This window comes from Sorex araneus, chromosome 1, assembly GCF_027595985.1.
Source record: "Sorex araneus isolate mSorAra2 chromosome 1, mSorAra2.pri, whole genome shotgun sequence".
Classification (NCBI taxonomy): domain Eukaryota; kingdom Metazoa; phylum Chordata; class Mammalia; order Eulipotyphla; family Soricidae; genus Sorex; species Sorex araneus.
In genome coordinates this window covers 410,875,686-410,903,295 of record NC_073302.1, presented here as the reverse complement: position 1 = coordinate 410,903,295, position 27,610 = coordinate 410,875,686, and the positions used below count along the sequence as shown (strand labels likewise).

The 27,610-nt window shown below is 38.8% G+C and overlaps 1 protein-coding gene across 4 annotated transcripts in view; it reads left to right on the top strand.

Moving 5' to 3' along the window:
- Positions 1 to 27,610, top strand: part of DOCK4 (dedicator of cytokinesis 4) — a 475,344-nt gene that overhangs the window by 238,503 nt on the left and 209,231 nt on the right. For all 4 annotated transcript variants that reach the window (XM_004602088.2, XM_055123770.1, XM_055123771.1 and 1 more), the window contains exons 8-9: positions 7,055 to 7,206; positions 27,505 to 27,586. In XM_004602088.2, the coding sequence (XP_004602145.2) occupies positions 7,055 to 7,206; positions 27,505 to 27,586 (234 nt within the window). The remainder of the gene's footprint in view (positions 1 to 7,054; positions 7,207 to 27,504; positions 27,587 to 27,610) is intronic.

Below are 27,610 nucleotides of genomic sequence, written 5' to 3'. Positions count from 1 at the left end.
ACCTTATATGCTTATCTTAAACTTAGATTTGGATATTCTTAACAAAATAAATATAAAATTAAAGCCTAGATGTGATAGAAAGTTCTTTAGTTCTCTCAACATACAAGCTGAGAAGCAGGACATGCTGGCCTTGTTTGTAGTTTTATGGTATCAAAAGTGAAATAGGCACTGGGGCTGGTGCGATAGTACATCGGGTAGAGCGTTTGTGTTGCACATGGCCGACCCAGGTTCGATTCCCAGCATCCCATATGGTCCCCCGAGCACCTCCAGGAGTAATTCCTGAGTGTAGAGCCAGGAGTCTGCCCTAAGCAATGCCGGGTGTGACCCAAAAAGCCAAAAAAAAAAAAAAAGTGATATAGGCACCTATGTTTACTGCTGTGGAGAACATGTTTCCCATTGACAAGAATAATTCAAAGTAGGGTATAGCTGCAAGAGTCTTCACTGTTACATTTCTCCAGGGTTTAATAGGTAGGGAAAAGATTCCTCTTAGTGAATTCAGTTGCATAAATGTGCCTTCCGAAAATTTCACGCAACACTGCAGTTACATCTCATTGGCCAGAACATAGAGACATTTTTGTATTAATCTGGGGCTGTCAAATATTTAAAAAGCAACTAACTATGCTTTACAGAGACGCATTTTTATTTTGCCTAGTTTGATTTTGTATGCATGCCTTTTATTGCTGTTCTTTTTACTTAATGTCATATTTGTGATGGCAAATGGATTTCATCTCTCTCAACATTTCAATTTGTGGTAACACCAGGAGTTTCTGGAGTCTCATCTGGGGGGGATGATTGAGTAGCAATGACTGCTATTGGAAAGAGGTCTTAATATTTTGTACCTCAAATTCTGAAGTCTTTATTTTATGGAAAAGTATAACAAGGCATTATGACTTGACTTGAAAATTTAATTTCTCCTCAGTAGCGGTTGCATTTTACTGTTTTTGAGGCAAAGACAATAGCCCAAGAAAAACGCCAAATGATTATAAGCTTCAGAACGACTTGTTTTCTTTTAGGCAATTTCAAATTCTTGTTTATGTCTGACCTAGCAATAATCAGGTTTTCTGTAGTTCTATTTTTTTTTTCCTCTGTGCAACAGAAAAGTGGCTAACTCTACTGACTCCATCAGTGGGAGCTCAGAGAGGAGGGGAAGCACCACCATAAATAGCTCCTTGTTGTTTTGATGATTTATTGCTGCATGTAGGTTAAAGTAAAATGCCCCAGCAGAAAATATTTGCATAATTGTTGATGCTCCTCTGCTTTCACTCTGTCTGCTTTGTGTCACAATTGATACACGGGTGTTTACATCTTACTGCATTCATTCCATGTCATTAGATAAAAAGAAATGTCCTGCTTTAGTCTTTTGATAGCCCCCCCTAGCAGATCTTTTTCACCTAATTATGTTCATCTGAGCAGGAAAAAGTGCTAAGTCTCACTGTGGTAGCATATGTCCACTTGGAACTTCTGGCTTAATGCCAGAGTCCAAATTTCAGTTCATCTATAAATAAAGGGCACCTCATTAGCTGGGTCCTAGGATTATTTATGCATGAGGAAGATCTTTTTAGGAACCTGGCATGGTTTTCTAAGACCTCTTTAGCTGCTTGTTTTGTGACTTTTAGTGCTTGGAATTGTTATAGTCTTGTGGTAGCCAGCATATCTCAAGGAGAGGCCATCTTGTTCCCACTGGACGCCTGACAATGACTGGAGAAGATCCTTGGCTGTCACAGTTGGGGCTGATGATGTGTGTATGGGGTGGGGCGGAGGTAGCTCAGAAGCTCTGGGGACGTGGGGCCAGGAAAAGTGCTATAGGTATTTGACTAGAAAAAACTGGTAAACCCCCTGCAAAACCCAGGACAGCTTCCACCAGAGAAAACTGTTCAGCCCAAATTCATTGTGCTAAGGTTAAAAACCCTGGTGTAGGTGATTCATCTGATACGTATCACTGTATCACTGTCATCCCATTGCTCATCGATTTGCTCAAGCGGCCACCAGTAGCATCTCCTTTGTGAGACTTGTTACTGTTTTTGGCATAGCGAATACGCCACGGGTAGCTTGCCAGGCTCTGCCATGTGGGCGAGATACTCTTGGTAGCTTGCTGGGCTCTCCGAGAGGGGCGGAGGAATCGAACCCGGATCGGCTGAGTGTAAGGCGAACGCCCTTCCCACTGCGCTGTCACTCCAGTACATAATGAAGATTTAAAAATTCACATCACTTTGATAAATCCTTGGAATGAAACCATTTCTTTTCCTAAGCAAAGGTGTAGTTAAAATTAATGGCAGACGCCTTTGCAAGTATAAATTATTTCAGAACTGGATTTTCTGTGTTTTCACCATCACATTATAGCTTTTGAAGTATGGACATGCTTTTTAAATTCTGTTATGGTCACCTAATCAGAGAGAGAGAACAAAAGGGAATACCCTGCCATAGTGGCAGTGTGGGGTGAGGGGAGATGGGACTGGGGAGGGTGGGAGGGATGCTGGGTTTACTGGTGGTAGAGAATGGGCACTGGTGAAGGGACGCGCTCTCAAAATCTGTATGGGGGAAACATGAGCACAAAAATGTATAAATCTGTAACTGTACCCTCACGGTGACTCATTAATTAAAAATAAATTATTAAAAAAAGAATAAATTCTGTTATGGTAGTATTTTCATAGAGATAGGTTTGTAATGTCTGAATGTATTGAATGACCAAGAGATAAACAAGTACTAATAAGCCACTTGCGTCCAAATCTATCCCTAGAAGACTGTTTCAGCCCTTAAAGAATAGTGGGTAAGGGAAGAGAAGATTTTCATGCTATAAAGGCTGATTCTCTCCATGGTATTTGTGACATGTGCAAGTTTTGAGGTGCCCACCACATGTACAAAGGAGCAATCCGCCAGGCTAATTCCTAGCATGCATGCAGTGGCCAGGTTTCACAGCAGTAATTGTACCGAAGAAGCAACAATCTATTTTCAGTGGCCTGTGATAGGCATCTCTCTCTATATATAAGATCTCAATCAGTGATTCCCAGCCCTCATTGCACTTTAGGACCACCCAGGGAGCTTTTAAAACGACCACTCTCAGAGCCCCCAGTCTCTCAGTATTTTAATTTAATTGTTCTGGAATAGGACCTAGGCATAAGTATTTTTTAAAAGCTCTCTTGATGATTCTAAAACGCAGTCAAGGTTGAGAGCTACTGATCTAGATCCATTGAATACTTTGCATGAGTAAGAACTATACCCCCCTCCCCCCCCAGACACATGCGTGCACAGTTTGTAGTAAATAATATGATTGATGTTGGGAGCTTTGAAGTAAAGACCAACACCTCTCTGAGGACCATTCTTTTGTTTTTTTCATTTATTTATTAGTGAATCACCATGAGGGTACAGTAACAGATTTACACATCTTCATACTTGTGATTTCCTCATACAATGTTCGAGCACCCCTTCCTTTACCGGTGTCCATTCTCCACCACCAGTGAACCCAGTATCCCTCCCACCTCCCAATCCCATCCCACCCACCCCCTGCCCCCTCTCCCTGCCTCTGTGGCAGGACATTCCCTTTTATTCTCTCTCTTTTTCTCTCTCTCATTTTGGGTGTTGTGGTCCGCAGTAGGGGTATTGAGTGGCCATCATGTTCAATCTATAGTCTACGTTCAGCACGCATCTCCCCTCCTGAGCGGGTCCTCCAAACAGAGCTTACTTGATGTTCCCTTCTCTATCTGAACTGCCTTTTCCCCCAGCATGTGAGGCCAGCTTCCAAGCCATGGCGCCAACCTCCTGGTACTTATTTCTGTTATTCTTGGGTGTTAGTCTCCTACTCTGTTATTTTATATTCCACAGATGAGCACAATCTTTCTATGTCTGTCTCTCTCTTTCTGACTCATTTCACTTAGCATGATACTTTCCATGTTGATCGAGGACCATTCTTTTAATATGGTTTTTCTTTTCTACCTCCAACTCTGACATTTAGTAGTTACTAATTTCATAGTAGTACCTTATGCTACTACCCTGAACTCCTGAAATCTTATGTAAATTAGTAAATAAGTGAACAGTTTTTTTGGGGGGGAAGCCTTCATTGTGAGTCGAAGAGGTAGTTTTTGTTTATTTTGTTTTGTGTTTTGGTTTGAGGCAACACCTGATAATGCTCAGATTTCTGGCTCTGTGCTTTGGGGTAAGATGTGAGTGATCATGGAGTACCATATGTGGTGCCAGACATTGAACCCAGGTTGGCCACATACAAGGCAACTGCCCTACCTTCTGTCCAGTCCCAAAGAGGCATCGTTTTTTGAGAGTACGATTGTTCTTTTTCCCAGGCAAAAGAAATTTTTAAGCACAGAGTAAACTTTAACGACTACAGAAAAGGAAGCTATGTATTTTGTTATTTGTTTTTAATAATGAGAGTATTTGTAGGAAGCTTTCTAGAATTATGGCCAACACATGTTACAATTCTGAGCTCTACTTTAAAAACTTGTTCCACTTGTACAGTCCAGGGTATGTGTTGAAAGTATAATAATTACAGATAAATGTGTCTAGTTCTATTTTGTCTTTTTGGGTGAGTTTATAAGAAAAGGGGAAAAAAAGCAAAGTAATTTTGGTAATTATGTGCTGTTCCCTTTCAGCGGCAAATTTAGATGACATTTTGGTCCCTCAGTAGTTATTGAACCATACTTAAAAGCATGAAAAGAGGACTGATGAAAAAAATGGGGTTAGTAAGTCAGTAACTCCAGTTCTATGGAGTTCAAGTTCCCTAATTATTTTCTTTTTAATTGCCGAGTGATCCAAAAGAAGTGGTCTTATTAGTGGTATGTGCTATGAAAGCGACGCTTCTCCACGTTTTCAGCGCCTGTTGTGTTAAGCCATTGGCCTTTGCGATTTTTCTCTGTGCTCCTATCATGAATCAGTCCTTCTCAGAGTGTGACCAGAGCTAGACTGTGAACTGCTTTGTCCAAGTACAAGTATGGCAAATAGATGTTTAGAAGGCTTTATGACAAATGCATTTACTAGGCATTTTTTATAAAAAAGTATTTTATTTGGTGGATTGATGACAAAGACCCTGGTGCTTCGCTGCATGTAGTATACAATCGCTATCCAAGATAACTCAGGATTCTTTTTCTCTTTACTTCTTTGTTAAAGTGTCACTTTCCAATGAAGGCTTCTCTGACTGTCCGTACACAAGTCCAGTCTCCCAACATATGTGTGCATGATAATCTGGTACTTCCACTCCATGCACACAATGGCAGTTTCCTTGTTGTATGTGTGGTGACATACTGGTTGAGTCTGCTCCCGCCACTTATCTTACATATGCTGCATGAAATTAGGAGCTATTTTTGTTTTCACTAGTTTTTGAATTCTCAGTACTTGACACATAGTAGGTGCATAGCATATACTGATGAATGAAAGATACTCCCACATTCTTCTCACCATGATTACTGGCTGCTTCCTTTCCTTCGTTGTACCTGTGGCAACACTCACTTCTGATTTTGCCTCCCAAGTGTGGCCTATCCCGCTATTGTTGAGGATGTAAATGAGAAAAAGACACAAATGCGATTCTTCCCTCACTTGCTGCCCAAAGTCTGCCTGTGTGCAGCCCCACAGGAGGTTAAAAACATTAAGCTAGTGATTTAATATCATTTGCTACAGCCTGTCTCAGAAAGCTACCACCATTTACCAATGTATATACTTTAAAGAACTTTTAATTATGAGAATTGCAGAGTCATAGCTGCATTGTTCAGCTACCATCAGTGAAATTTAGTCTGATTTTTTTTATAAAGATGACTAATAATTTGTTCCCACACTGGGAGTTGATAAGGGAGCAGTAGAATTCTTTGAACTTTATGCTGCCTGAATATACTGAGTGAATTGATATCATTTTGACATGAAGAATTAAATAATGAATTGTTGCTCTTGTGGGCTGGGGGTTGCATTTGTGGTGCTGTGGGTCACATAGTGTCAGGGATTACACTTAGCAAGGTGGGTTGTACAGGGCCTCCCATATGTCAGACATGTTTTCTACCACTTAGCAACATACCCAGGCCCATTAAAAAGCAGATTCTTGAGCTGTGTCTCTAGACTGTGAACTAAGCCATAGCCCCACACTGGCTGAGGAGGGGAAAGATTCTTCTTTCTAGGTTTTTTCCCTTTTTGGGGAGAAGCAGTGTGGCGTTGGCCATATTATGAGGACTATTAAGCAGGTACGAACTTGGTGGCGCAGGAAGGAGACAAAAAAAAAAGGACTTATGAACTTAAAACAGCGCTCCACCAAGATTCGACCCAAGTGGCCACACTTTTGTGTGGCTGCTCTGCTGCTGATTGACCACGATCCGGAGGCCAGCTAGACTACTTTTGGTCCCGGCAACTGCTGCAGTCATGTCTCTAGACTGTGAACTAAGCCATTGCCCCATGCTGCCCCAGGAAGGAAAATGATGCAATTTCTAACATAAATCTCCCTGGACTTAATTACTAAAATACTAAAATACAGAAATCCTAAACCGTGCGGCCGCGATAGCTTCATATCTTGTCATTCTCAGAAATGGAAAACTAATTATCAAATGCCTCCTTGTCAATATGGCTGTTTCTTTTTTGGTGGGGAGAAACTCCAACAACAATAGTGAGTTTTTTGTTGAAATATGGAATGTAATCAAGGTAAAGAGAAAATGAAGTGAAATTTATCAGCTATGCAGGTGGGGGTGGGGGTGGGGGTGGGAGATATACTGGGGTTTTTGGTGGTGGAATATGGGCACTGGTGAAGGAATGCGTGTTAGAGCATTGTATAACTGAGATATAAGCCTGAATACTTTTGTAACTTTCCACATGGTGATTCAATAAAATAAATATTTTTTTTAAAAAAAGCAGATTCTTTAGGCAAGGTTTCATGATGACCTGCTAACTTTATAGTTTCTTCTATTAGAAATTGCAAGACATTTTGGAATTTAATATCCACTGGATACCAAATGCATGTCCCTCCTCAGATTATAGCACAGACCATTGCATACCAAAGCTAACTAGATTGCCAGGTCCCATTATTTTCTTTAGTTGATGCTGATTGTGCTTTTTCTTGGTGGGGGGAATCATTCAGATGGAGCACCGACATCGGAAGAAAGACACCCCAGTGCAGGCCAGCAGTCACCACCTCTTTGTGCAGATGAAGAGCCTCATGTGCTCCAACCTGGGAGAGGAGCTTGAAGTCATCTTCTCACTCTTTGACAGTAAAGAGAATCGACCGATCAGGTAACTGTCAGTGGAGGTATGATGTGTATTTCTCTGTTGGAATGATGAACAGATAAGTATAACTGGCAAACTTTTGAATTGGCAAATGTTTTTTTTCTCTCTCATTCTCACTTTTGTTGTTGTTTTTTTTTATTTTTTATTTTTTACTTTTTTTTGCTTTTTGGGTCACACCTGGCGATGCACAGGGGTTACTCCTGGCTCTGCACTCAGGAATTACCCCTGGCGGTGCTCAGGGAACCATATGGGATGCTGGGAATCGAACCCAGGTCGGCTGAGTGCAAGGCAAATGCCCTACCCGCTGTACTATTGATCCAGCCCCTCTCATTCTCACTTTTAACATGATAGAATCCTGTGGATTTCTAAGCTGCCTCCTCTCTAGAAATTTCCATGAGTATTAAATGGGGTGATACATGAAACAATTTTTTTGTTTGTTTGGGATCACACCCAGAGGTGCTCAGAGCTTACTCCTGACTCTGCACCGAAGGATCATTCCTGGTAGGTTTGGGGGACCATTTGGGGTGCTGGAGATAGAACCAAGGTCAGCCAAGTACAAGGCAAGCACCCTACCCTCTATGCTATTGCTCCACCCCAATTAATAAAAGAATTCTTTGAAAAAATTAAAAATGACTTTAGATTGGGAATAATTATCATTAAGTGTATGGCATTGATATAAAGTCTCTTACTTGTTGTTTGAGTGAATTTGTGTTAATTGCACTCCTGAGCACAGAACCAGGAATTGCAGTTGACTCTACCGACTGTGGTACCAACTCAGCATTATCAACAATTCAAACCCCCTACAAAAAACGTTTTTGTTCTTTACAATTAATTTTATCACATAAACAAGTAGAATGATCCAACTGGACTATGCTTTTAAAAATATAGTGCAGAAGATATAGTCAACCTGGGTTCAGTTCTTGGTATCACATACCATCCCCTTGAGCACTGCCAATAGTGATTCTGAGTGCAGAGCCAGGAATCCTGAGTACCACCAGGTGTGATTTGAAAAAAAAAAGGGAGAGGGGTTTCTGTAAAGATTATAAGACCATCAAGAGTTCAGGTTCTTCCCATTGGAAATGCCATAGGATTTAAAAAACAAATGAGAACCTGACATTTTTCAGTAACACTGAATCACATACACTGTTTTTAAACCCAAAGAAGTTCTGTAAGATTTTTTTCTGGAGATTTTAAATGTTTTTTGGAGGCATATGCATAAAGTTTATTTCTAATGCATAAAATACATAAACATGCTATAAAATCTTTGGTATATAGATTTATATGTTAGTGATTTGTTACTACTCAGAGTGTATTCTGTTTTTTGACACTTGGTAGTATTTAAAGATGATGTTTTTTGCAGCAAGGGCAGACTTCATAAGGTATGTGTGTGTGGAAATAACAAAGGTAATAGAGATCTACTTTATACATTGTTGGAAGGAATGCATTAGTAGGTACCAGTTATAGTTACAATCCATGTTTAGAGCTTAGCACTTGTTTTTGACAGGAGAATAATTTTTTTGGAAACAGTACTTGCTTATCTGTTGAAGTATTTCTTCAAGAGCTTGATTTATGAATTAGTCTAGCGAAATCATTAGTGTTACTCATATAATATAGTCTCTAACATATTTAATAACTATGGGATAAAAGAAGTAGAAATAAGGTCATTCTTTTGCTCACTTTTTCACTTTTTTTTTTCCAGAAATGTGTTTCTCTTTTCCTTTCGTATTCAAATTGGATTAATATAGGCTCACATTGATTTATCTCTGCATTTGATCTTGTTATAAACATTTGCAGATTTCTGAAATGTCCATTTAGGTATTAATCGGCAGATTATCTTGTTTTGTGTCTATTTACCTGGTGAAAGAAATAAAATATCCTGGGTTCAGGAGACCTATAATGTTTTCAGGGACTCCAATTCTGGCCAGGAGCTGGGTCATTTCTTCTGCTCTGCACTGTGGTTGGGTCACCATCTAACCCTACCTCTGGTTTTCTCTCTTCTCTCTCCCCGCCCCCTCTTCCCTTTCCCCCTTATTCCTTTCAACTTTTCTTCTCCCCTAAGTCTCCTCCTCCACTCTTCCCTCTTTCTTTAGTTCTGTCTCATAGGTGTACACCTCTGATTTTACATTTTCTCTAATATATATAACTTGACACAGGAAGAGTCAAGTCGAAAATATCCTCACCTGCTACTCTTCTCAGAGTATGGAAGATAAACTCTGCTGAGGGTTACTTCACCACACACTCTGCAGGGGGGTTTCACTGTTGCCACTTAAGGAGGTACTAGTCTGGGCGTGATTCTGGCCTCTGCCGTTGACCTCTGTCTTTTCCTTCATCTTGAAACCAGCAGTAATTCTGGTGTCCCTCAGTGTGCCTGTCACGGTTAATGAGTGTGAAGTATTAATACGGTCTCATAAAAAAGAACTGTAAGACAGGATTTAGAGGCTTCTCGTGTTTCTTCTGATGTCCAACAATGGATGTATCGTGGGATCTGTGGGTATTTCTGAATCATCATGTGTTTCCTTTCCAACCTTTTAGAAAATTTCAGACATGTGAAAAAAGTGGAAGCGTGGCATGAAGCTGCTTCACGTACTCACCATCAGTTGCTTATTTTAGCTACATCCTGTTCTAGTCTTCCTCTTTCTTCCCGGATTGCTGGGAGGCAAATTTCTGGCTGCAGACTATATTTAGATGCCAATATTTTAGGGTGTATCTATTTAAAAATTGCTGTCTAAATAACATTTTCTTATCATCATCAAATTTCCATACTCTGCCATTATTCACAATTCCCCTGTTGACTCATAAATATTGTTTTACAAATCCTGGATAAAGAAGTTATGATTTATATATTCCAAAAAAGGCCCACATCTTACAAGTCACTTTTCAACTATACTTTCCCTCTCCCCTTAAATTTCTTTTTATTTACATGGTAAGAAAAACTCAAGTCATCTAATTCATTTCCTTTTCAGAGATCAAAGTCCAATCCATTTAATGAAAATCAGTGGGCAAAAGATGGTATCAGTAGGTAAATGCCTTTGTGGTTCAATAGAACCATTAGTAATGAATTTACAGTAATTAACACAGTAGAGTCTATTTGTTTGGGGCATTTTCCACACAATCACAGGAAGTTAATTGTGTCTGGATAGGGGCAGAGGGACTATTCTCATTTTTTAAATTTAATTCTTATTTTTATGAAGTTTTTCATGATGATTTATTATATTCAATATTGCACAGCAATCCCACTACCATTACACCTTCCTACTATTAGTATTTACAATTTTCCCAACCACCACCCATACCTGCCCCAATACCACACCTTAAACAATTTATTTTGTGTAGCTTGTTATGAATAGTTCATTAAGAATGATCAAAAAATATTTTCTTAAAAAGTGTGTGAAAATTGTCCTATCTCATCCTAGAGCCATTAAGCCCTTGTACAAGAGATTATTAATATGTTGTTACAGGTTTAGCCTTTTGTACTAATATTTCCTTAACCAAGATTAAGGAAATTAATCTTGATTTCCTTAATCAAGATTAAGGAAATATTCTACTCTACATCTTATCCAATGTGTTGTGCTACCCTTGGTATATCAGTAGTGTAGAGTATGAGATGTTGCACAGCCGTAAATGTGGCATCACAATCCAGGAATTCTAATATTTTGAATTGGGTGATACAGCTGGAGTTAAATTTTTAACTGGATGATGACATTGGGGTCCAAAAGCATCTCTGCAGCTTGCTGATCTCTTTTGAGATGATTTATGTGTCTGGATCATGGCCTGTTAATGAGCTTATATGGTGCCAGAGGCAATTCGTGGGCTTGACTGCCAGCCTCCCAGAAGAATAAGGAGATGGGGGGATGTTGCCCAACCCCAACTCTGTTAAAGCCAGGTATGATGTGGGTTTCAGTCACAAAACCCACATACCTGAGATTCTGGATCATGGCAGGTTAGTGAGTTTATCAGGACTGTGTTCTTAAATCCAGTAGAATCATGGTCAGGAAAGATAACTGGTCGTTCCTCTAGCAAGTCAGAGAGCTGAACTTTGAAAAAGAAACTTGTGGTGGCAAATATGGCTTGCCTTGCATTTGTGAGGCGTGGATTCAACTCAATACCTGGGAAACACACACACACACACACACACACACACACACTTATTAAGAAATAAACCTCTTCTTTAAGAAGCAAATGACCAACATTTGTTGAGCATTTAAACATCAGCCAGAGTAGTGTTAAATGCTTCAAATCCATTTTCAGTACTGATTCCATAGATAAGAAGAAACCAGATGTTCCAGAGGTCAGGGAGCCTGCCTACACCTTCACACTGTTAGGAGGAACGCAGTGCTGTGAGCCCGCAGCCTGGCCTCTGAGGGTTGCCTTCTAACATACTGTCCCACTGGCCTTAAACACATTTCTCACATTCCTGGGTGCTTTGGTATTTGAATGATTCGGGAGTAGAGCAGGATTATATTGGCCACAGTTGATGCTTCTTTTTTTTTTTTTTTTTTTTTGAGAAAGCTGTGTGGAGCTTCCAAGCTATGCTCAGGGGCTTTGGAACCACTCCTGGTGATACTCAGCTAACTGGGCCAGCAATTCCATACTCTGCTTGAGCATGCGGTACTGCTTGGATCCTGCAGCACCAGGGACCACCAGGGCCACCCTGGCTGTGCCTCGGACACCTAAAGCCACAACCAGCAATGTTTTGGAGACTCTGTGGGCCCAGGGATCTACCCCTTGTGCTCTCTCCCTGGTCCCCTGATACTTGTACTAAAGTCTTGATTGAAAGATTGATGGTTTTAAAAGGTTTTATAAATTATCTATCATGTTGATATTGAAGGACTGGAGCGATAACACAGCAGGTAGGGTTTTTGCCTTGCATGCAGCCAACCCAGATTCAATTCCTCTGTCCCTCTCGGGGAACCCGGCAAGCTCCTGAGAGTATCCCACCTGCACGGCAGAGCCTGGAAAGCTACCTGTGGTGTATTTGATACCAAAAACAGTGACAACAAGTATCACAGTGGAAATGTTACTGGTGCCTGCTCGAGCAAATCAATGAACAACAGGACGGGACGACAGTGCTACAGTGCTACAGTGCTGATATTGAATCTAATACTGACCCTCTGAAATAGTCTATGCAACCGAAAGTGATAGGTTTTTCAAGTTGTGTTTTCAAAGTGCTCTGAAAAGTCACAAAGTATGGAACCAGAGAAGTAGTGCAGTGGTTAAGGCACTTGCTTTGCAGTGTGCCTGCAGCTAGTGACTGTGGTTCGAATCCTGGCAGCTCATGTGGCCCTCCAAGGATAGTCGTAGCCCCTCAGCACTGGTGGGTGTAACATGGCTTCCACTCCTCAGCACCAGAGTAGGATTAACTCTTTGTATATGCCAGTAGTTCAGATTTCACTCCAGTGCTTTGAGGTTTGACATGTAAAATGAAGTCAGTTGCCATGTGAAAATTATCAGTTAATTCACTTAGTGGAACATGATCTCTCTTTAGTGCCAAGGGAAGGTACATTATCCACATGAATTTACCTTGTCATGGAAGCTGGAGAGTACTTAGGAAGCCTGTTAATTTTCTCTCAAAAATGTTTATCTGCCTAAAAGTGACCTAAAATGTTAGTTTTTTTCTGGTGTACATTCCAGACACCTCTTGCTATACCAGTAAATATTCAGGCAGATTTTGACAGTGTCTTGCTCACCTAGCTTTATTTGTACTTCTTTCTCTTCCTCAGTGTTTTGTAACAGCACCAGCCTCGGGTACTCACAGCCACTTACTAGCCTTAGTTATCAGTAAAGAAGTGGTACTTTATTTGTTTTTGTGTATTTTTAATATGGTATACCACTGTTAAATGATGACTTACAAATAAGAAAATGATTTTTACAAATTAAGCTTCACAAAGCGTTTTTAGAGAACATCAGTCTGGTATAAAATTTGTAATTTTTCCAGTTCACAAGGGAACTGCTAGCACAGCTAGGGAGTTATTTTCTTAGACATCATTTATAATTTGATTTTATTTTGTTCATAAGTTAGATTAAATTTGGCTAAATTATTTTTTATTGTGGTTAAAGTAACATGGTTACAGTAGTGTTAACATTTATAGTCAATGTAGTTATCATACCTCACCACCACCAAAGTGCCTAGTGTTCTCCACTAACTTCCTTATGTTACTTCTAGTCCACCTCTCTCTTCCTTTCTCCACTTGCCCCCACTCCCATCTTCTTAGTAATCTCCATTTTGTAATCCAGGGCCCAGATTTGCCATCGTTCATTACCATCTAATCCCTTGTTTTGCTTCTGTCTGTAATGCAGGTGAGTGAGATCATCTAAAATTTGTCCTTTTTCACTCTGACTGTTATTTTTTGCCATGGGGGGGAGATGGGGGCACATCTCACAGTTTACTCTTGACTATGTGCTAAGGAATCACTCCTAGTGATACTCAGGGACTGTATGAGGAGCCTGAGATCAAACTTGGCTCAACCAACGTACAAGGCAAGCACCTTATCTATTGTACTATCTCTCTGGCCCCCAATTTTTTTTCTTTTTAACTTTTTTTGGGGGCGTTTTGGCTACCTGGGTCACACTCAGTGATAGTCAAGAGTTACTCCTGGCTCTGCATTCAAGAATTACTCATGGCGGATGGTGGTACTCAGGGAACCAGATAGAATGCCGGGCATCAAACCTACTTCAGCTGGCAAACTATATACAGTGGGTAAAGCAAATGACCTATCTGCTGTGCTGTAACTCCACCATTTATATTAAGAATATAAATGAAATTCTTAATCTCTGTTCTATACCCATTCTCATTATCTTCAGCACTTAGAACATCTACTTCCTTCTTCAGTCTATTTTTATTTCCTATTGTATATATAGTAAGGGGTCTGTTAAGATGTATATATGTATGTATATATATTATATATATGTAATCCAGCACTATCCCCTCTCTCCATAACTCAAAGTTCTCCAGTCTAGTCTTCTAATACATACATATATATGTGTAAGTGAGGAGATTAGCCAAGGGTCCACAAAATGGGAAGAGGATTTCTATAACCTTAACTATAAGAACTATAGGATAAGTTTAGGAACATCAAGATTTATATAGAGATATGTAGCAATATATATATAACTATATATGTAAAATTGAACTACTTAGCTTTATATGCTATACATATCTCCTTTTGCATTGATTTTATGTTAGCAAGTTTTTTGAAAGTGATTTTTGCTAATTTTATCATAGAAATACTGTTTATACTTTTAAGATGTTCTGTAAGTACAGGTTTCTGCATTCTTATTTTTTTATGTATTGGTATATGTCATATAACCTATAACAGGCTGTAAATTATTAGTCATTAAAATTATGATTGGCTTTATTTTCCATACATAATGTATGTATGGAAATTTATTTCTGTGTATGTTGTCTACTACCTTCCTTGTTATTTTCATTATTTTGTACTGATGTATTCTAAAGCTACATTAATTAAAGTTGTAAATTTCTTGTAGAACTAATCCATCATTAGAGAATATATTTAATGGGGACCCATCTCAGTGTAGGGATACATATGCATGCAGACTGCTGGTTCAGGCTTTCATTTGAGAAAATCACAGCAGAGCTTCAGGAAAAAAATTCTTACCTTGGTGGCGTAAGGTTTTTTTAAATAATAATTAAATTCAGAGTGTTAGCTTTCTGCTGGTCCTTTATTCATAAACTTTTCTGACATGTATTTTTTTCTGCTAGCACAGAGGAAAATTCTCCCTTGAAATGCTTCATTTCCATTTAAATTTTATGTTGCCTGTAATAAACCTTTTTGATATATAATTCTAATTTTGTCATTTAAGAAAAGGATACATAGTGAGTATTATTTGGTGAGCATGATTTTTTTTGTTTTACTATAATCACACTGCACTGTATAGTGTGTCTGAATTTATGGCTATGTCCAAAGCCCGTCTTCCTGCATCTGTGCAGACCCCATTGGATAGTCTCTTAGCAACTGACTCCAGAATTGGAGGATCTGGGTCCTAGTTGGCTTCACCTTGCAGTAGGTGCATCAGCTCAGAAACTGAACTCATGTCCTTTGTGACTGTTAGCTTATTGACTAAATGACAACAATAATCTTCATGGTGAGTTATTTGATGATTAGACAAGATAATATATTTTTCAGTATGAAGCCTCCCCCTTGTAATTGGTGTGTAAATCTTGGATGTAATGATGAAAGGTAGTACAGGCGGAAAGAGGAATGTTTTGCATGCAGCTGACCTGGTTTGTTCCCTGGCACCACATGGTCTTCCAGGCATTTCCATGTGCAGCTTTGGAGGCCCCTGAGCTCTTCCAGGTGTAACCCTAGAGGCTCCTAAGCACAATTGGAATGACCCAGGAAATCCCTAGCACCTTGGGGACAGAGTAGCACTACATCCTCCAGCCCTGGCTTGAACCTCTGACCTTGTTGTTTGGGAATCACCAGGAGGGTCATGGGACTTCCTGAGCACTGTCTGGGAGTGAGACTGAAAACTAAACAAAGGTCAATCCTAGAACAAATGGCACAAGTGAAGGAATCTACTGTGAATTAAGAAGGACACTTATAGAAATGAGTCAGAAAGAGAGGGAGAGACATAGAAAGATTGCACTCATCTATGGAATATAAAGTAACAGAATGGGAGACTAACACCCAAGAACAGTAGAGATAAGTACTCTACTTATCTCTAAATAAGTAGAGATTACTCCACAGTTTAGAAGCCAGCGTCGCATGCTGGGGGAAAAGGCAGCTCAGCTAGTGAAGGGAGCACCAAGTAAAGGGTGCTAGGTGGGCCCGTTTGGGAAAGTAGACTATAGACCGAACATGATAGCCACTTAATACCTCTGCTGCAAAACACAACGCCCAAAATTAGAGAGAGCCAAAGGGAATGCCCTGCCACAGAAGCAGGTTGGCATGGGGGGAGGACTGGGTGGGGGTGGTGGGAGGGATGCTGGGACCATTGGTGATTGAAAATAGGCACTGTTGGAGGGATGGGCACTCAACCATTGTATGACTGAAATGCAAGCATGAAAGTTTGTAAGTCTGTAACTGTACCTCATGGTGATTCACTAGTAAATTAAAAAAAAAAAGAAGAAGGACACTTATACTAATGAGTCAGGAAGGGAGGTCAAGGCAGCCATATCATAAGATATTGAGAGGGAAAAGAAAAAATCATTTTGTGATCTTTGATTTCTTACATACTGAGAGGGAAATGCCATCAGCAGCCATTGGAGAGCAAACCAGAGAAAAGTGATAGGAAGTGACCTGGTGATGAATGAAATTGCTGGATGCTTCGAGGCCTCCACTACCAAAGGCTTGTATAATTGGTTGCGAGTGCAGACTCCTGAGTTACATATGCTCAGGAAATAGGCATCAGAAGCAGGTGCTGAGGGTGGAGTCAAGAAGAGGAAGAAGTCAGTGTAATGAAGAGTCTCATCAAAGAAATTGCCATCAAAGCTTCCAATAGCTGTCTTCAGAGCCTAACATGATCTAATAGCCTTTTCCTTTTTTCAAAGGAAATTTATAAACTCATGTTTCTTTTGATAAAGATCTATTATTAGGAAACATTTTCTGGGACCTACAAAAGGGAGTTTTCAGGGTGCATGGTGCTTTAGTTCAAATAGGACCAAACAACAACAACAAAAAAAACCTGTCTGTGTGTATATATCATAGTGAGGGGAGCAGCTATGGATTCTTAATTCTCTGAACATGAATTAGAATTTCTCATTTCATACATCATTTACAGCTCATTATGGTGTGATCACACATGTCCAACCTATTTTTACATCAGAACATTTATTGTTTGGAATGCTGAAGGAAGTTGGCACAGATTTTTTTTTTTGTTTTATATTATAAAATTAATAGAGAATTTTAACCTCCAAAACAGAGGAGCAACGTAAGTAAAAGTCTGAAGTCTGACTGGCCATCCATGCAGGGAAGTACAATTCTGTGTGAGAACAAAAATAGATGAAGAAGGCATTCAGGGATGCCCTGTGAATTGTGGCAATATCAACTATTCTATACGGCCCAGAGCATTTCCTGCTGTGTCTAGACATGCTGGCACAGATTTCAGTGTGGGTGTCTGTCCATCTGTGACCCATAGTGACCTTCCCTCAGGCCTCTCGTTTAAAGTCACTGCTACTTTCAGCCCTCTCTCTTCTTGGTTATTTTGTTTCTCCAGCAGGTGTATGAAAATTCTGATTTTTTTGTCACTTTGTTGTCAATCAGATTGTGTGACATGCTCTCTCTTTGTTCACATTTCTATGTCTTATAGAAATTTTGCTTTATAAATGTGGAGAACCCATTCATAGGAGATATTTTATGAGATGGACCAGGAGGAGGTGTAAAGGAAAACAAACAATGCCAAGAAATAACTCAATTCACGCAGGAAGAAACAAAAGTAAAAAGTAATCACTCATTTTTTCCCCTAGAGCATCCGGACAGTCTTACAATTCAAAGTATTTTTGAAATTAGAAATTGCTACATTATTATCATAAGTGGCTGGAATTTCAAAGTGGCAGAAAACCAAGTTTATAAAGCAAATGAATTTAGAATGAACTTTCTCATTTCCCTTAGTTCAAAGTAATTTTTCAGGCCTTTTGTTTCTTTTCTTTTTATGGTCCAGGACTTAGAGATGTAGAATGTGGCCAGAAAACCCTCTTTATCCTTATTCCTGTGTTTAATGTTCTTTATCCAGGATTCCAGACATCATTGTCATCTTGCGATGTTCTGTATATTGCCTATAGGGAATTCAGATTGATTTAGTATTCCTAAATTTCCTACTGAATATATTACAGTCACACAAAGCTATCAACTTCACAAGGACTTCTTTGGTATTCATTGCCATTAATGTTGTAAGATGATTCAACATTGACAAAGGAATTATTAATGACGTGGCCTTTGTTAGCTTCTTTTCTGAAGACAAGATTTCCCCCTGCCTTTCTTCTATCATCACGTTTGTGTTCCTGTACCTTGCAGAATGTTCAACTCAGGGTGGGCATTAATGCAGCTAAAGGAAAGTTATAAACCTTCCATTGTTGAGGGAAGCATGAAAGGAGCATGTACATGTACATTTCTGTCATGTATTTGTTTTTGTCATTCTCCAGTTTAGTATAGATGTGCTTACTAAGAGAGAGAACCCAAGGTGTGACATATACCAGAAATGTTTAAGGAGTTTCTTTATTAATCAGAACTACTTTGTGTTAATCAGATCAACATTCTTGTCACCTTCTCTAAGGGCACGTCATTTGCAAAACCTGTCATGCTAACAGTAAATGAAAATTGGTAGATAAATATGTAGCATTTTTCCTATGCATTGCCATTTAGAGCTTTTTGCAAATGAAAGAGACTACTGCTTCTTTTTATTCCACTTAGCAGCATCAGTTTCATATTCTTCCAGTTGAATCCCTGACGTTCATTCAAACAATGTTGTATTCCTCCAAGAAAAGGATTTATACAGGATACTGGGGATACAGCAATGATTAAAAACTGAAAATAAAATACAGGCCCTCCCAGGATTTATTTTCTATTGCTACCCAAAAGTTCTTAAATTTTTTTCCCCTACACTTCTGGCAGTGCTCAGGGTCTACTCCTGCCTCTACATTCACTGATAAGCTCTGTAGACCATTTAGGGGGTCAGGGTTCGAACTTGGATCACCTGAATGCAAGACAGGCACCTTAACCTCTGTACTATCTCTCCACGCCCTCAGAAAACTCTTAAGCTTTAAGGCAAGAATATTTTTTAATATGCAGAGTTTCTGTATCATCTCATTGGTTACCAGTTTGCTGTTTTTATATCATAAACAATCTATGAGTAGACTGCCTGCAGCTGTGCTTTCTAACATTTCCAGCACCTAAAACTCCTTTGCAAGCTCCCTAAAGAAAATGCTTTCTATTATCATTCACAGTTAATATTCACATGCCAATGTAATAACTCTGTAGTTTCTTTGTTTAAAAAGTAAAAGGCATTTGGGGACTAGAGAGATAGTCTAATGGGTAGGGTACTTGCCTTAGAGGTGGCTAAACTGAGTTCAGACTGCAGCACCACTTAAGAATTGCAGCAGTGATCTCTGAGTACAGAGCTGAGAATAGTTCTGAGTACCGCTGAGTGTTACCCCAAAACCAAAAAAGTTCAAAAGCATTTTACCTTATAAACTTGTGTAGATCCTTTGAGACATTGTATTTAATGATGATTTAGATGATTTCTTATTCTGCAAAGCTATAACATGTATTAATAATTTGTCAGTAAAATGTTGTATTTCTTAGCAAACTCAAGAGAGGGAATTTTGATCTTGGTTTATTTTCCTTTTAAAAAAAGATCATCTTTGGCCGGGTGGGGGGTTGAGGCAATAGCACAGCAGGTAAGGTTGACCTTATACATGGCTGACCCTGGTTCAATACTTTGCTCCACATACTGGACTACAGAGCCAGGAGTAAACCCTAAGCAAAGCTGAGTATGGCTTCAAAACAATAAAATAAGAATATTTTTTTGAGGTTGTCAATACATAGCTGCATCACATTGACAGTGTTTGCAGCTCTTAGATTTTGAAGGTTGCTTTTCCATTTTAATTTAAGCTTTCTTTCTTTACCAGGAATTGTTTGTTTCAGCCTAGAGTACTTATAAAGAGCTCAGGATTGCTTTACTTTTCAACATTTTTCATTACAGATGCTTTCCCTAGCAAAAAAGGGTATTGTTAGAAAGGTCAGAATAATTACATTAACTGCATCAGAGTAATCCACCCACATGAAATGTCAGCTTTTACAATGATCAAATTATGTAAATTCTAAGAACAATAATCATAAGGCATCCTGCCTTCTTCACAGTCCCTATTTTTGTTGATCAGCTACTGTCATACCCTACTTTGTTATTTCTTTAGAAACTTGTTTGCTAGTAAAATTCTAAGTGGATTCTCTAGAAACATTGACAAGCAAATATATTCAGTTAAACAGTCCAGTATATTATTTCTAGGAATCTCTTTTGAAACAGAAAGGTTTATTGAAAAGTAGAAGGGAAAGGAAGAGATACTTTCTGGCCAGGGGAGACTTAGCTTAGGACTAAGTTTTGTTTCTAAGAATTTAATTTGAATTTAGCGTTGGGATGTCTGGGATCTTAAATATTTTATATCCACACTTGTTACTTTTTCCCCAATTATCACTATGAATTTCCGCCAAATCACCAATGTTAATCTGTAGGTGATGTGTTACATTGCTTATGTGCAACTTTAAAAAAATGTTGCTTTTCTCCTTGATTTTTATATTTCCAAGAAGAGTTTTGATTCAGATGTATATTCTCTGAAAATTAAAATAACATAAAGTGGTTATAAGTTATCTAAGCATTCAGAAAGATTCAACTAGATGTTTAACATTGGTAATGCATTGGCTATAGTTAAAAAATAAAGTTGCCTTCCCCTTGTATCATTCAACTAAAACCAAACCCTTTCCTATCCTAACAAAACCCATCACATAACACCCAAATATTTGTACAGTGAATCTGAGTTTCAATTCAAATTGTGGGGGGGGAGGAAAACTGAGTTTATTTACAGATTAGGAAAACTACTATGGAAACCCCAGTATCAAGGATCATAGTCTTCCTATTTCCCTTTAATCAGAAGAGCTTGTGACCTTTATTTTGCTTTTAGTTTTAAAATTAGAAAACAATAATAGCTTTATCTAGGATATCTTGCTTGAACAGTTACTTTCATTTATTGCCAAGGGAAAAACTCTTCATTTGTATCATTTGTATAGTTATTTGATGACTATAACATCAGTCTTGTGGTTGGGAGAAGACAGGGGGAAGTTTTTGACTTGAAGATGTCCAACATTTGTTGTCTGTTTTCTGCTATTTTTGGCTTTTATAAAAGACAAATAGCAATTCCGGCATGTGGGGGCTTGTACATTTATATCAAACAATCTTTTTAAAATATGACTGGGTTGTTGAATTGTTGAGGGAGTTATCAAAGATTCATCCTGACCTAATAGCTCAGAGTCTCCTGCATCAGGCCTGTGCTTTATACAGCAGAATATTGTACACACTTGGATGAGGATCCCTTGCATGAGAAGGCTAATGGACCTCTTCTATTTATGGCCGATTTTGTTTCATCATTTTGTGCCATAATGCTCATCAGAACTCCAGCACATGCCTTCCTTCCACTTTAAAGATATGGATGTATATCTCCTAAGTACTCCATTCATGGTTCAGACTTAAGACTTTGAAGTCAGCTGTTGGTATTAATATTCTGATTCATCCTCAACTGACCATGTAACTTTGACCACCATAAGTAGACTCTCTGAGCCCCAATTTTGTCATGTAAAATTGGAACTGCTGTGATCCCTACTGCATACAGTGGTTGTGAGAATTAAATGAGAAAATCCAGGTAATGTATATGTCACAGAACTTGTCACAGGTATCTATCTAGTTGTTATTATATTCCCCACGAGTGCATGCTGGGGGTGGGGTGATGGGAGAGGGGCTGGAGTTTATTTATGCTTTTACTCATTATCTTGGTTTCTTTGAATTCTGTTAGAATAGTTCCATGTTGTAAATAATAAATAATTGTGATGTGGTTTTTCTTTTTCTGAGGAATAATTTGCCATTGCCTATTTATAACGTCATAAATTACAATGGCTAATACAGAATTTAGGTGGACACTAAATTTCTCCGTCTCTGAAATTTCCTCTGGCAGACATGGCAATGTGCTAGGGAAGTCAAATGAGAATTTTCCTCTGCTGATAGTAGTAACAACTCTTATCAGTGTTTGTAGCACTGTTTAGTTTTCTTATTTGATGGTGAAGCCTCTATAGTAACATTAATTACATTTTAAAGATTTATCTTATACATAATATCTATACAGTGATAGTTATATAGTATAAATGTAGTTATTACAAGGTAATACCTTTAATGTAATGAGACATAATATGGCGATAGGATTAAGTGGCATATTCTAGAGTCTGGTGCTGCTGTGGGTTTAATTAGCTACATCTCACGTTTGTTGGTGAGGCGTGCACTTTGGAGATTTTCATGCAGTTTCCCCACCATAAGCAAAATGATATTATGGGTAAGGACGGGCAGATTGGGAAAGAATTGAAGATTCTAAGTTACTTGGATTTTGTTTTAAAAGATTGTGTTTGTGCAGGGATATTAAATACTAGGTATAGAACTGAGTGGAACTGAACTGGCCAATACCTAGAGCGTCATGGGTTTGAACGTTCATTAGTTTCTCACAGTGATAAAAAGCAACCCACAATCTCTTCTTGTTAGGGGGGAGAATTATAAATGATATGGTATGTCTATCTTGTAATAAGATGCTTTCTAAAATCCAGTTTTATTTTCTCATTTGTGATACAACCTTTTGACTTCCAGAAGAAAGTATAAAATCTCTTTGTCTGTGGTCACAAAAGCATATGAGACTTTTAGAAGATACGTCAAAATAGAACATCAATCATCTTTTCAGTTTTTAATTCTACCCTTGAAAGCACATAATTCTGCTATTATTCAAGTTATGTATGAGGATGTAAATCTCTGTAATTCAAAAATCTGAAATGTATCTTTGTTGGTCTTTCCTCCTTAAATCGTTTGCTGCTTAATTGGTTAGCTGGTTACTATTTGACTGGATAAAATTGGTTGAGGTTTCATCATCACGAAATCACAAAATCCCCATTAATCATCGATTTCTCGAGCAGGCTCAGTAACCTCTCCATTCATCTTTTCCCTGAGATCTTAGAAGTCTCTCTCAGCTAGGCCCTCTCATCGATGTCGCACTGAAGGCACTTTCAGGGTCCAGGGAATGAGATCCAGCTTGTTACTGGATTTAGCATATGAATACATCATGGGAAGCTTGCAAGACTGTCCCATGTGGGCAGGAAACTCTCAGAAGCTTGCCAGTTTCTCCCAGAGGGAGAAGTAGGCTACAAGATATCGCTTCTGGGAGCTTGCTTTTTAGTCTCTGGGTCCTGACCGTGGATGGAATTACACACACTTGGGTTCCTCTGCCGGTACTTTCATGTGTGAGGCCTGTAATGGTGATGCAGAGTCAGTCAGCGATGTTCCGCCGTCCACAGAGGTTTCATCATAGTCACATTAATGTTAGTTATTTTTAACATTGACTGAGAATGTTTCCTTGTTGGGGTCTCAGCAGCCAGCCTGAGACTTTGACCAAATCCCCTGCCCCTGAAAGCGAGAGCTGGCCTTGTTTACAGGGGCCGAGGGGCTTGCTCCAGCACTCCACACACATAGGCTCTCTGGTTGAAGATGAGGGATATGACAGTTGCCATTTGCCTGAGCTGATACACCCGGTCCTGAGAGCGGGAGATGCAAATCATTAACATCTCTACTGAGCCTGATGAGGTAAATGTGATAGACATGGATTAACCCCTGAAATATATGTATAAAAACCCCTGTGTGAGAGCTAATAAGCGGATTGCTGATTGACCACCAGCTCTCATCCCTCCTCGTGGTTCTTTCTCTGAGGTGGCGGGATCCGCGGTGTGCGGAGGGCCAGGGCAGCGGCTTCTCTCCTACCCACTCCCTCTCCTATAGGGAGGGAGTAAGTCTGGCGACTCCAAAGGATCATACTCCAATGTGCTGGGGTCAACTGGCCAGGACCCCGACATTTTCTCTTTCCTTTTAAAAGACGTTTGTTTGTTTTTTTAAAAAAAGTTGCGCATGACTTATATTTTCATAGTGTCTGTCTGCAGTCTATTTTTATCTCCCCACTAAGGCATATGTAAGCTAAGGGATATGCCATTGGCTTAGTACATATTGATATTCTTCATGAAATGGGATCTGATGTGGTATTATCCTTACATAATTAGAATTCTGTCTAGACTTGTGAAATTAAAGTAGAAGCAGAGAAAAAGTGATCTCTTCTGAAATGGATTCCTTAGGAAACAGTTATCAGTATATTGATGGAATTTGTGAATAAGCAATAGTATTTAGTATTGTTAGGGCGCAGATCGAGATCTCCCTATAACGACAGAAACTCCAGAGACTGCAAACAGCAAGCAGGTTTATTTTAAGACTGGCTAGCCAGGGTCCAGCCGCCTACTCGGACACGAAGGTCCAGCAGGTTGGGCAAAAGACCCCGAGCTTCTCCAAAGGAGATCTTACATAGGCCTTCCCTGGCCGTTACAGCAGAGCACGTGCATTTCATAGCCAATAGATTTGTAATATTACAAACTTTCTTAACCAATCCATTTAAAAGGACACCATTCCTTAGCCTATGGTTTTAGAGATCAGTATTTGCGCCAATATTCAGGAATGTCCCGGTTCTGGGGACAGTCCTGGGTCTTGTGATATGGGTTTTGTGATATGGGTCTTATGATATGGGTCTGGTTATCTGGTCTGACCACCACCCTTCTTGCGACCTGGGGTGCCTGTATCCGAATTTCTTGGTCAGGGGCAGAAAATCAAGTTATTCTGCCATGCGGACTCCTGTAAAAAGAGTCTTGAGAAAGCTAAATTGATTCCTGTGGTCTGTTCTGGGCCAGTTCCTCACAGTATCACCGTTAGAGTGAAATTGTAATATCTAGAATGCTCTGTTGATTTCTATATTATTATTCTTGTAGATATATACTCATAATTTTTGACTGACTTCTCAGGAAATAATATGAAATTTGTCTCAAGTGTTTCAATAGAGATGTGGAACGGCAGTAAGTGCATCTCGAAAAACACTAAATTGGGCCAGAAATATACAGTATAGGGCACTTGATTATTGCACATGGGTGCCAGGGTTGGACCCTCAAATTAGTAAACTGGAGGGGCTGGAAAGATATTACAATGGATAAGTTATTTACCTTGCATAGGTTTAATCCTTGACACTGTAAGTGGTACCCTGAGCCCTGCTAGGAGTAATCCCTGATCACAGAGCCAAGAGTAAGCCCTCTTGAGCACATCAAGGAGTGACCTGCAAAACAATCAAGACAACAAAAGTACTAAGTTGAAAACGTATTTTTCCTTCTCCTGCATTATGTTCTCCATGACACACAAGAAGGGAAAAGGTCATATTGCTTGTGTTTGGGGCTAAAATATAATTAATAATTATTTTATATGAGTCAGTGACTAAAGTCTAAGAAGCAATGACAAACATCAGTCACAAAAGTCAAGATCTTCAGGATTTTTTTTGCAAAGTAAGTCTTTTAGGATTTTTGCATTTGTTAAGTAAAACAGATTCATTCCCAAGTCACTCTTGCAATTTTGTTTTGTTTTTGTTTTTTCAGGGAAGAAAGTGCTAGGGAAACATTTCATACTAGGAACTGAATTGAAACACGGAAAATCAAAATTACAACTTCCTTTCTTCCAGTTAGACTAGGATCCCAGGAAGGGCAGAATTATCCTGTGCTTTTTAGATCATGCTGAGTCTTTTGGTTAATCCAGGCAATTGAATGACTTCTCCCTTGTCTCAATATTAGAGAAATATTTATTCAGTTGCCCCAATGAATAGAAAATTTTCCTTAGAGCATTCAAAGTAAGTGTAAGATTAGAATTAATGTATGACATGGAATTTGTACATTTCAGTTCTGTGAATCTTGGACCAATTTGTTTTCTGATGGGCTTGATGATATTAAATTTTTCATAAGGGCAAAGTGAGGACATTATGAATTAATCTACATAAAGTACTTTGTAGTGCTTGTTGAATCCTATTAATATGATTATTAATAAAATTGTATATTTCAAGTATAATTAGTTCCTATTATATATTTATTTTAGTATATCTTAAGGTTTAAATAATCAAAAAGGGTTTTTTTTTCCACTGTAAAAGGAGCATGAAGTTCCTTTTCTTGAATGACATTTGGAGAAGATTTACTGTGCATCCATTAATTCTTAATGAACTCATCGTATCTGTTATTCCCAATCTCTGTTTTGGATTATCATATGGGAACTTTTAGCTTAATTTGAGAATCTTACAGCAATTTCTATTTCTTCATTCCTTCTTCCAGAAGCTACTACTCTAAGAAAAATAGGTGATCAGTGTGGAAATGCCCGGTTATAAATGTGCATTGCCTGCCCTTTCTTATGAGAGGTCAGGAATAGTTATTATATAAGAAAAAAATTAGATAAGCCAGACAGTTGAATCTGTTATATTTATCTATCTAGATTTAGATTACAAAAGAGAATAAACTGTTTCATAGCAGCAATAAATTCAAATCTATATGCTGAGAGATCTGATTACAGTTTTCATTCCTCTGACTGAATGGGAAAGGGAGAATTTGGATGACAGAGCCATTTTTTAAGGTGAGGATGAATAAACAGAGATTAGGTAGGATCTGAGCCTTTTACTAATGCCCAGCACCCCTTTCTCCTCCTTGTTCTCTGGGTTGCCGCCCAGGCCATACCATATGCTAATTTTCCTTTCAGTGCATGTAAGCTGTGTGATCTCTGCCTGAGGCACCAGCCATTTGATTCTATCAGACACCAGGATATTGAAGTTCTGAAGCTCCTGGTCGCTGGTGGATTAAATTTTCTTGAGTTGTTACTCTTATTTATATTTTTGTACGTAAATGAATAGTGTCCCACATTACCTTGGGTCTCAATGGTGCTTACAAGTTTGACTTGATAAGCTTGACTTGATAGCTGATGAACTGCATTATTTGTGTTTAAATTAAATCTAGCTGGTACTATATTTTCAAATGGAATTTCTGCATGAAGTTTGCTATCTTATGCTCCCTTGGTGAATAAGAAAGAAATTAAGTTATTTCTTGAGCCCCCGTTTTATGTTTGCAGTGATTAAATTGTAAGAACAAAGGGAGTATGCCTCTAATGAATGCTATGCACACAGAATGGCACCTTTCTTTTAAATAATATGACATGAAATGTTTTCAAAATATTAGGTACAGAGGCCCAAGCAATAGTACAGCAGGTAGGACGTTTGCCTTGCATGCAGCTGACCCGGGTTCGATCCCCAGCATTCCATATGGAGTTACTCATGAGAGAAGAGCCCAGGATAACTCCTGAGCATTGCTGGGAATGGCCCCAAAATGAACCAAAAATAAGTAAATAAAATATTAGGTACAAGCCCACAAACATTTCCTCTTTTAGTACACTTATTTTTTTTAGAGTAGTAACAATAGTTACAATAATAGATCACACTAATATGGCATTATTCTTAAGACTTTTGTTTGCCTGCATATTATTTTCTGCTCTTGCAGTTACTGTAATCCCAGTATAATAGATATGAAGCAGTTGTTTATTGCCTTAGATTCATACAAGCAAATTTGATGCTAAAATAATAACCTAAAAAAGTTGAGTTTAATATAGGAAGGTTCTTAAATGTCAAATAATTTTCAAAATCTGAAACTTTTTTTTCTCTTGCAGTGAGAGGTTTTTCTTGCGGCTGAATAGAAATGGACTTCCCAAAGCCCCAGATAAACCAGAACGACATTGCTCTCTTTTTGTGGTAAGTGAATGTGATTTCATACAT